At 36.8% G+C, this 10,897-nt stretch overlaps 2 protein-coding genes across 4 annotated transcripts; one reads left to right on the top strand and one right to left on the bottom strand.

Annotated features, from left to right (window-relative positions):
* Positions 1–9: 9 nt before the first annotated feature.
* Positions 10–2,706, bottom strand: Not11 (CCR4-NOT transcription complex subunit 11). Its single transcript, XM_018020781.2, has one exon. It carries the CDS (start codon positions 1,672–1,674, stop codon positions 307–309), a length of 1,368 nt encoding a protein of 455 aa, XP_017876270.1. The 5' UTR covers positions 1,675–2,706; the 3' UTR covers positions 10–306.
* A 185-nt stretch (positions 2,707–2,891) lies between these two features.
* On the top strand, positions 2,892–10,627 carry LOC108622737 (uncharacterized). 3 transcript variants are annotated; one of them, XM_018020815.2, is made up of 5 exons: positions 2,892–3,066; positions 3,177–3,426; positions 5,866–6,098; positions 6,511–6,661; positions 6,733–10,627. In XM_018020815.2, exons 2-5 carry the CDS (start codon positions 3,288–3,290, stop codon positions 9,453–9,455), a joined length of 3,246 nt encoding a protein of 1,081 aa, XP_017876304.1. In that variant the 5' UTR covers positions 2,892–3,066; positions 3,177–3,287; the 3' UTR covers positions 9,456–10,627. The 3 variants fall into 3 exon arrangements, with proteins under 3 accessions (XP_017876304.1, XP_017876302.1, XP_017876303.1); XM_018020813.2 differs by having other exon boundaries at positions 2,892–3,070; XM_018020814.2 differs by having other exon boundaries at positions 2,892–3,083.
* Positions 10,628–10,897: the final 270 nt, after the last annotated feature.

Here is a 10,897-nt window from a genome sequence, read left to right as displayed (position 1 = left end):
TTGTGGAATTATCAAATATATGATAACTACAATAATTTACTGAAAATATTAGCACTTTCTTTACATTAACAATGTACAATATTTTTTTAATATTCAATATCATCAGTAAATATTCACACATTGATTCTTAAATTTCTATGTCAATCCCATGATCCAATAAAAATATATGTCTCTACTATCTGTTATAATCCAAATTACATGACGCAGAAATATAATACGCTAATTAAATACATATGAAAACTAACAGTCCACTTCCAATTAAAACATATTACATTCTCCCATCTGGGCTACGGTATCGCAAATACGTTAACACATATCTAATTTATTGTTAGCGGGCGGTGCATTTAATCCCCCAATATCTCCAGATTCCAGTTGTTTCAATAATCTAAATAAAGCTGCTGCCTCTCTGATACGGCTAAATTCTATACAAAATGCTTGTACTTCTATGAACAGCTCCTTGACGTTTATAATCTTGTTCCTAATTAAAGATTGTAGAAAAACGCAGACTAAACGCACTAAGCGGTTCTGCATGTAACGATCCTTGATAGTTTCACAAGTAGAAATACAATTGCTGATATATAGATGAACAAACTCTGTTGGGAGATCAACAGTGGTCGTTAGCCTGTTCACTACTTCCATAGAGTGGAGGGACATCTCCATATTCACCAATACACTGAAGTATTCAGTTATTTGGCTAGACTGCATCAGTTTTAGCAAAACTTCTATTGCTATTAAAGGATTGTTCTCTACTAAGTCTGGCAGTTTCCCTGGTGTTAGGCCTATATGATAAACCAGCTTTGGATCCCTGTCTAGCTCGTTAACAAGATGTTGCTGTTGTTGCAATGTTAACACGCTTTTGAAAGCCTTTCCCATTAATCTTCTAGCCTCTGCCCCGGCGCAGTTTGAAACACACATGTTGGTATCATATTCTATAGTAAATTGAGAAGGCTCAGTGACATTGAACCATGGCAATTCATCCACAGAGCGATAAAGAGGTGGTGCTAATCTCAGAAATTCTGGTTGATAGCTTTGACTGCATAAAGGTGCATCATTGGCTAGTAGAAGTTCTGTCATGTTCTTAGTAGCATTCTTGTCTATCTCTGTCACCTTGGAGTGATCCATATCTGGTAATATAATTGGGTTACCACATTTAGCTATGGAAGGTAGTTCTGAATGACGTTCTGCCAATTGAACTTGCAAATTACTTAAATCAACAGGTGGTACAGTAACAAAATACAATTCATCCACTATCTGTCTAGGTGTTTTCTTTAAGATATCTTTTTGATTGTATCCCAGAAGATTTGTCAATAAATTTTTCTCACATTGGGAGAGAACTGGTATATGTCCAGAAAAGTTCGTCTTGGGTATACCTTGATTGGTGTCATCTTGTGTTGGTTTTAATACTTGGATAAAGACAGGTGCAAACGGGGTAGTTGCTAATGGTTCTCCACGATAAAGGTCAAACAATAAAGTCACTGCTATTATCCGTTGAACATTTTTTGGCAATAGATCGATGTGTTGTAATAAAAGTACCAATGTCATTCCTACTTTGAAGCGGTCCTCCTTCGAAAAAGATTGATGCATTTGATTGCAGAGACTCTCCAAACTGGTATCTAGGTTATCCTCCTCGACAATGTCCAGCAGCTTAGTTAAATTCTTCGGTGTAAGCGTCATTATACTCTTGAGTAATAACAAATGGAAAGAAACTAAGTTATGGCACCTTGATTACACTTGTTCTTCTCAATTACATTCATTAGCGATGCAAGTTGAAACCCAATGAATTAAAATCGTCTCGTAGTACACACTTGCCATTTTTTATCGAGGTTCTCCATTCAGGTCATAAATAATATAAGAAAGCAGTTGGACATATATAACAAATTATAGTATAGTTAAACAATGTATAATTGTATGTAAACAATAATTAATATTCGGAGGTTATAAATAAATTCGAATTGTTTGAAGAATGAAGATGCTCACGTATGTTGTATAAGATCGACTTTTAGAACATGGCCTGGCGCCAAACTCGAATCAAGGGACGCTGCAGCGTCCGGAAGGCAATTTACTTAATAATCAGTGAATGTCTTATCTGCCTACAATAAATCTACGAGACAGGCAATCTTAATACGCATTAAACAGTTCTACTACTTAATATCACCATTCATTTTACTGCTGCATATTAATATCGAATATTCGAGCTCAATATTATTCAATAAGAAATTCATATAGTAAATATGTAAATGTACAAAAACAACAGCTAATTAATGAATCTTTCTCACTGAAGGATGATTTGCGATTTCCTATACGTGTAGAAGATGTGTTAAGATTTCAAGTATGTAGGAAACTAGATCGTGAATTTTTGCATGTAAAGTAGATAGAAAACGATGCATTGTAACACGCTCAAGAGGTTGCTACTTACATATATTGCAATACGTTTCTTATATCGTTAGTGTTATTATTTTGCAAGAACATAAATTATAATTCCTATAAATAAAGATGCTTATGAGAAAGATAAACAATTTATTCATTACTTTTCAGTAGCTGCAATGATATGGAACATTCCTTTAATACACATTTGTGTCCAATATTATACATACATTGTATGTACAGGCAGTTCGTTCTAGTCTAGGCTACGATCGGCATCGACATCTCGGCTCAGGTCTACTCAGGAGGAGAGAAACACGGTCAACCTCTGTGAAACGGCTACGGCTACGGAATGCCAGTGGTTTCCCCCACTTGCATCCTGCATCGTTCCTGTCTCTTCCCCCTGTCCCCGGCAAATATTCTAGACACCAAATATCCCCACCCCAGGGGGCAGAAGCACCTGTTGCGCAGCTACCTGTTTTACTCGATCCCGATCCGTTCTCTCTTTCCCCCTCACTCTCCCTCACCTCGTCTCTTTCTTTCCTCTTCAGTATCGCGCACGGTGCCACGGCAATAGGACGGTTTCTATCTAATTTCTATCTCCTCTTAATCCCGTCTCGCGTCAGTGTACGTACGCGTATGGGTGCGTGTAAAAGGGCAACCAGGTGTGAAAAAAATAATGTCCCCCGCGCCACACTTATTACTGTTAGTACGTGAACCTGGTATATAGTTTTAGTGTACACATAAATGTATATGTAATATACGGTGAAATAAGTGTGCCTATGTTGTGTTATCCAAAAGAATTTTCCTTTTAGAATCGTGACAAGAGAAAAAGAGAGAAACGTGTGCAGTGGAAACGAGATTGTTTAGCGATGCGTTTCGCATGCAGTTGGATAGTTTGAGAGGAACGAGAGGAAGAAGGAGCAATGGAGGACGATCGGCCACCTCGGGATACCTGTTTCGGGGCAGGAAGCGTGGCAGGGGCTGTGATCGGCACTTTCCTCACGACGATCCTCCTGCTGTTGGCCGCCGCAATCCTTTACAGACAGTGGCGTAGGCACAAGGGTACGATTCTTGCATTCCTTTCAACGTTTTCTATGCGTACCGCTGGTACCATACTACATACGCACGTATGTGCATACCAGTAATTCACCCTTTTCTCTCATTAAATCTGCTTGCCTTAAATAGTGTTGACACTGTTACACATTTTCAGTGTTTTCGCAATGCATTCGCCATGATGAATCGATTGATCTATCGTGTATTGAATTTCGTGTAATTTGCTAACATTTAGTTGCGTTCGTTATCTTAATCATACATGTTATATTTATTAATTGTACGAATTAGCGTACGTTACTAATTGTTCGTACTATCACTATGATATTCATCGTTTATTGTGTTTACTGGGTCCTCCTTTTTTGTTAAAAGAAGCAGATTGTAAAAAATATCTTATTGATATCTTTAATTGAGAACTTAGAATAACTGTGTTTTCAACGTAACTGTCAAAGATTAAGCATTTCTGTAATCTCGTAAAAAACTTTGTTTTCATCGCTTTACAATATGTACTGTCATCCTGACATTGAAAAAGCCTTGAATATTAATCATTTGAACATAAAATGTTGCCTGAAATCGGTATACGGCTCTGGACTCTGGATGCGGTCTCCTTGAATGTTAAATATTGTAATGTAATGCAGTAGAAGGGGGGAAGGGATAGCAATTCTAAATTGACACCGTGCAGCCCTGAGCGAAGCTTCAAATCTTCTGTGTGACCGTAGCCTAATTTTGCTCTTTCGAAGAACGAGAATGGTGGGATTTTATCGCTCGAGAAGAGACAGGAGACAAACACGATTTGTCCCGGTTCGAGGCTCGAGACTCGTTTGCCATCGGCACCAACGGAGCGTACCTACATTCTTACATACATACATACATACATACATACATATATGCAAACCCGATGCGTGGCGTGGAATCTCTTGCACAATAAATCGGAATTTATTCCTACGCTACGTTGTTTCAACTAGCTTTAACTCAATGCAGTTTCTTAAAAAAGAAGAGAATTCACCACGTAGGAAACAGTACAGATTCCTACGATTCCTGATTATTCGAAGTACACAACACATACAAATTCATGACGGAAAGTATATGAGCACCACGTCAAGAAATGAATGTAATTGGAGCTCGAAGTTCAATCTTCGCAAGGAGATTAAACAAAGTTTCTACTGGAACGTGTGCGAAACAACATGATAAATTGCTTTCCACCTGTGAAACACAATATGCCGAAGATACATAATCACGTAATCGAACTTGCACTTTGAGACAGCTAGAAATGATTTTATTATTCTTAATAGGAGGCATCTATGCATGTACACGTGTATGTGTGGAATAGCGTGTGGGTACAAGAGCCATGCTAAACATACTAAATAAGTATAAATCCGCCGAATTACGTCACCATTTATAAGTAACACAACTTGCATAATGAGATAACCGTACGTCGTTTCTGTATCCTTCACAATGAATAACTCGTTTATATAGAGGGTTCAAAGAAGATCCAATAATAGGAACTCGTGTCAGGGTATTTCATAATTTTCTTGTGTACTTTTTTGTCGTAAGTGTAATGCGATAAAATGTATAAAGGAATAAAGCATGTTTACTGTCATATCTCTTATAATAATCAGTAATGTCCAACTAGAAAGAAACCGATTGAAACAATTAAAGCACGTGTTAATAATAAAAAGCATTGAATCATAATTACAACTCGTATGTTCTCAAGAATTTGTTCGTTAGAAATAGAATGTTTTTTAAGTGCTGTGCCGGCACTTTATCGCCGCATTCATCGTTTTATCTCCCTTTCCAGTTTAGAGATAATGATGACTCACTTATGTGCCAATTAACGAAAACGTAATTTTATTTTTTAACTTAACGTTTGTTCGTAAAACTTTTTGCTGAAAATTATCGCTTTTTAAATGAGGTTTAAAATCACTTATACGTGTATAAAATATTCTCAGTTAGGTTGAAACTCGAAGCGGCACAGAGTAATCTCATCCAATCTTTCTTCCTTGATTTACTCTGTATAATTGGAAAAATAAAAAAGTGCATATTGAGAAGAGTTAGAGAGTATGTACCATCGTGCCTATGTAGCCAAAGTAGATAGAGAAAAACTTAATTTCGTGTTTTTATAGTCTCTATTGTAATTGTGGTTCTCGAACTCTCGAGTCGAGTGGCATTCCAAGGTCCACCTTTTGCGTGGATACCTAGGTATACGCATCAATTGCGAATTGCGACGCAATAGCGACAAACACAGCCTAGCTACTAGCTACCGTCTATGTAATATGCAACGCAGCACTGATAGCGTTAATACAATTCCTAATTTAGACTAAACAAATGCATTTTTGCATTTATCAAGTCAAACTGAAGACTTTATTTATGTAAATTTCCAATGAACGTTGTATTCCTTGAGATTTATTGAGTAAAGTGGAAATTAGAAGGCGGGTATGACTCTTTTTCTAGGTAAGCACCTAGTGTTGGTCACCGATCCGGAGATCGTCGAAGAGGCCTACGCTTTCGACAATCCTTGCTTCAAGGATGTTACTACATCGTCCCATGAACGTCCAGTCGTATCCTCGACTCCTGGAAATACTCCAGGAAAGGATTCCGCGCGGTGGTCCACTTCCTGGACGTCGTTGGGTCTCGTATCGGTTAATCGCGACAAACGGAAGACCCTCGATGATTCTTGCCTCGGAGTAAGTCCTTTTCTTTGATACAAAATCGATTTAATTGTGAATTTCGCTTTTTATTTAATACAGTACCTGTTAGTTTCATCATTTAGTTACTCCAGTAATTTTATTTTTATGTAACGCATACATTGTATACGTTTCGAGTTCGATATTCCAAGCGGAAAGAGAGTCTACTGTACTCAACCAAATTTGGTAGCGTTTACAGTTAAATTTCATAGCCATATTTTCGTTTTGATACGTGTTCTCCTACGCTTCTGGTCGCAGAGGAAGCTCGCGGTGTATGAGCCGAATTACAATACGTAATTATTTTTTATTCAGCCATCACACGTGCTCAAAGTGTGTACAAAAGTTGGATTATACAGTTGTATAAGTAAAATATACAATTTCATGAATAGTAATCGGTCTTTTTTTTGCATAGCCGAAAGCGACGAGGATTAATGTCGTGAGTTTGAAGAGTCGAGATTTTACGGGACTGGGATTTAACATTTGCGGGAACATGAGAGAGGGAATATTCGTCAAGGATCTCTTGCACCGTGGGCCTGCATCTGAATCCGGTCGAATACATCCAGGTGTGTACACAGACTTTTAGTTAATATAAAATGTTATCGAATAAAAAAAATATTTTTCATTATATTTTCAGGCGATCGTATAGCCAGCGTGAAAATAAGTTTCCGTAATATGGTGTACGAGGACGCTCTGACGATCTTAAGCTACGCCTCGCCCTATGACGTGAAATTGGAAGTAGAGAGCGGTGTTACCGGGTCCAAACCAACTACCCTCCTAAAGAAAACGGTTGGTCCAAGCGCGGCAAGAATCTGCCATCCTCTTTACAGAAGTCAATCAATTCCCGAGCTATCGCAATCAAAAAGCGTCGCTAAAAGACTTTTTATTGTCGATCCTAACGAAAGTGCGAATTCTAATTATTCTACTATGAATTCGACTATGAAATCTTCAAGATCTATATCTGGAAATCAATATCACGAGAAGGCCCAAGATGAATCCAAAAGTACCAATCATCATAAGTTTGGTATCAAGGTTTTACCATCTTTGGATGGGACTGTTCATCGAATTGAAAATCAAAACGAGCACAATACGAATCTGGAGCGAAGGCATTCAAAGAAGTTGGAGAAACATACTGAGAAACAGTATTTATCAAATGTAGTAAATAAAACCTCGGCCTTGGATGAGAAGAAAGAAGAAGTTCAGCGTCAACAGGCTTCCTTCCAAAATAAACGAATCTCTAAAGAGAAGAACTCTTTTGAGATCCATGATGTAACTCCTAGCGATGCTACAGATAAAGGCAAGGTCACTGATGTTTCTTCTATCCAAATGCCGACGGAAGTACACAACGCAGCAATGGCAGCTCGCAGAAATCGCAAGAATAGTTCTGAGCTGTTAAATCAAAAGAGTATTGAAACTATTGAAGCCGAGGATCTGAAGAGTCAACAAAAAAACAAGAGGAAGGCACCATTACCACCCAAGAGTGCCAACCAGGATCCTGATATTTCTTTGAAAAAGAATTCAAACGAGGATAAGATAAGTACTATTTCCGATTATACGGAATCGTTATCAGAATACATAAAAAACGTGCGCGAGGATGAAAATTTAGACGACAGTATTTCCAAACAAAAATTATCTACCACGATGGGCACTTTGAGAATTGATCGACAGTCTGAGTCTGACACCGATAGTGAAATTCAGAATAGTTTTACTACTATAGAATTAAATTCCGCTGATATCACTATTCATAGAACTCCAGTTCCGGAAACAAATGATGACGACGACGATGGGGATGATGTTTACAGAAAAGCAGCCAGTTTAGGCGATTTATCAAAATATGAGTGTAAAACCTCGACTACTTTAGAAAGAGCACAAAGTTTGGATATGACAACCGAGACGGGGACCAAGAAACGTAAAGCACCACTTCCGCCGGAGGACATAACCGAGTCCACCGAGGACTTGACAAAACTGGATCAAATGGATACTTTCGACAGGCGATTACTGAAGAAATCGAACGAGTGGGGCAATTTAGAGGATGTATGGCGTAAAGGACACGATTTGGATGATAAACCAAGGAAGAAAGTTAGGAAACGGAGCAGTGGTTCACTGGAACGTTCAAAATCTTCTATTGAAATCAAACTAAAAGACGAAGAATCTAAGTCGAAAGAAGATGAGAATACAACCAGCATAGAATTATACAATTTACCTTTAAGTAAAAGACTAACCGAAGACTTTATCCGAACAGAGAGGATGTTCAATCCTGATGAGGATAATTCGTTAATTAGAATCGTCAACGATGGAAATACCGTCAAAAGTCCGACTTTGGAAGAACTAGAGTGGCAGTTTAAAACAGAAGTTTCTTTGCCTGAGGAGTTGAACAAGGATGATGTAGGCTTAGAAGGTGAAATTTCGGACGAAGACGAAAAAGCAGGAAAGAAAGATTTCGGCAAAGCCTTGAAATATTTTGAAACATATTCAGAAAAATTGGATTCTACTAAACCAATCTCCTACGCTGGAAGAAGAATGGTCGTCGAAGAACCAATGACGAAAGTGACTGTTAAAAAGGGATGTCCCGCCTGCGAAGAAAATTGTAATCGCCATGAAACCTGTAAGAAGAAGTCGTTTCCAAATAAGAGATCATCCACTCCAATTCCCTTGCAAGAATATTCTTCGAATTTGTTGGAAAATGACGACTCCATCACCGTTAACGATGAAGAGCCGTGTTCGATGTCCCCAAGCCAAGAATCGATGATGATTGATAAAGGTAGGGAAGATAAAAGCGAGAGATCGTCGATTGATTCAAAAAATCGAAGGATAATCGAGGTTCCCCTTAATCAGAGGATCACCAGGCAGGATGATGAAGATGAAGACGAATACGAGTTTGAGTCTGGTGTGACGATAAGCAACAAGAACTTGTTCGATCACCGTCATAACATTAACAATGTTAGCGTTTCTAGTGGAGAGAACAGTGAAGACAGCGGACTAGTCGGTGAATCTATGGACTATAACCCTCAGGATTTCGATAGTCGGCCACCATTACCAGTTACTCCGATGCCACCGAAAATGACTTACATAACAGAAATTAAGCTGTCACCCAAAAGGGGAAAGCTAGAAGAGGATGAGAAGAGCAGTGAGAGGATTTCTGAAACGAAAAGACAAACTGAAAAAAATGCTTCGAATGGGAAAACTGCATCCAGTAAGAAACCACCAGTTCCACCTAGAAGGACGGACATAGCAAAGAGTGGTAAGAAAGGGGCCAACGAGAAACAAATTACATACGTGTCAGAATATAAAAGTAATGAGTCAAACGAAAAGGATAATAGTTCGGACGTGAGCCAGGAAATCAAACACTTGGAAACATGATCGAAAAGTATGTCTTCGTGGGATATTATGATGAATCGGTTTCTTTTAGCAGACGGTATGTTACATTAGATTGTTCCAAAAGTTCGTGCCGTTTCTGATATACCGCATACGAATAGCCGCAGTTTTATGAAAAAGAACATCCGTTTCCAATTTTGAAGCTAAATGATCAAGCTTAGAGAACAAGTTTAACATCCGTTAAATCAAAAAGAATTGGAGGATAGAAACATAAATAAATCAAATAATTAGAAAAGTTGATCCTGATCGTAGATACAATTTGATAAGATAGATACCAGTGAAGTATCAACAATAATCAATAAAAAATCACATTCTAGCATTTTTTAGTGTACGAGTATCAGTCTTATATCAATATATTTGCTAATTCAAAAATGTAACGAAAATTTATATATAATTAAAAATTAATAATTCGGAGGATAATTAGAACATACTCTATTAATTATTATAAAATACATATTTACTCATGTACTTAATCTTGTACGTAAATATGCTCATTTTGCATAGATCTGCTCTTCAACTAGTCGAGAAAAAGTTCTGGTATTCTTCACTGATTAACCGAAAAGACTGGCTCTTGTTATTGTTAAAAAAAAGACATACACACACATTTCCCTGATATTTTATTAAAAAGATTTGTTATAAGTGGAGTCTCCTAACAAACGGGTTTACAAAATATCGTTTATTCTTTTAACTTTTAATCAATAAGAATCATCATCTGAAATAACTTATTATTTATTGATTTTATTGAAATATACATATATATCCAATAGTATTCGTCTATTAGGTGTATTTTAAATTTTCTAAATAAGAAAAAACTGTGGAAAGATGCTTTGAGGAATGACAAATCCGTCCATTATGTTCGTGTTGATTATTGGTAAACTTTTTGAAAATTATACTGTAACTAGTTAAAAATTAAATGTACATACGTATATGTATGTGTGTGCATGTGTATATACATATTTACTAATTAAAATGCATAGATAACGAATCTTTATAGGGACTGCAATACAATTTTTAAATAAAGTAATTGTGTAAGTTTTAATACGAATTTAGATGAGTGTAAAAGTTTTTTGGCAGGTGCACACGTAAGTTATGAAACGATGTATCATCACATACTTGAATTAAGAATTATTAAACTTGTCTTACACTTTTGAAATCAATCAATACGATATTGTCTTTAATACTGTAAACATTAAATGTAACAGATTAGAGTGTAATAATTTTAAATAATAATTATTATCAGCGTTCCCACTTAATTATTCCATATTGATATTTTAAATCATTAGAATTTGAAAACTTTAACATTATTATTATCATTATACTGCAAATAGTATTTAATAATGGAAAAACGGAAGACGATATACGACTTTAACATATTAGATTTTATTATCGTTATTGATAAGTTCATTAACATTCCGCTTTAATTTCAA

The sequence above is a fragment of the Ceratina calcarata genome, unplaced genomic scaffold (assembly GCF_001652005.2).
Source record: "Ceratina calcarata isolate Rehan_Ccalc_2016 unplaced genomic scaffold, ASM165200v1 scaffold235.2, whole genome shotgun sequence".
Classification (NCBI taxonomy): domain Eukaryota; kingdom Metazoa; phylum Arthropoda; class Insecta; order Hymenoptera; family Apidae; genus Ceratina; species Ceratina calcarata.
Note: the sequence above shows the minus strand (reverse complement) of the source record. Positions and strands in the feature narration are given on the sequence as shown.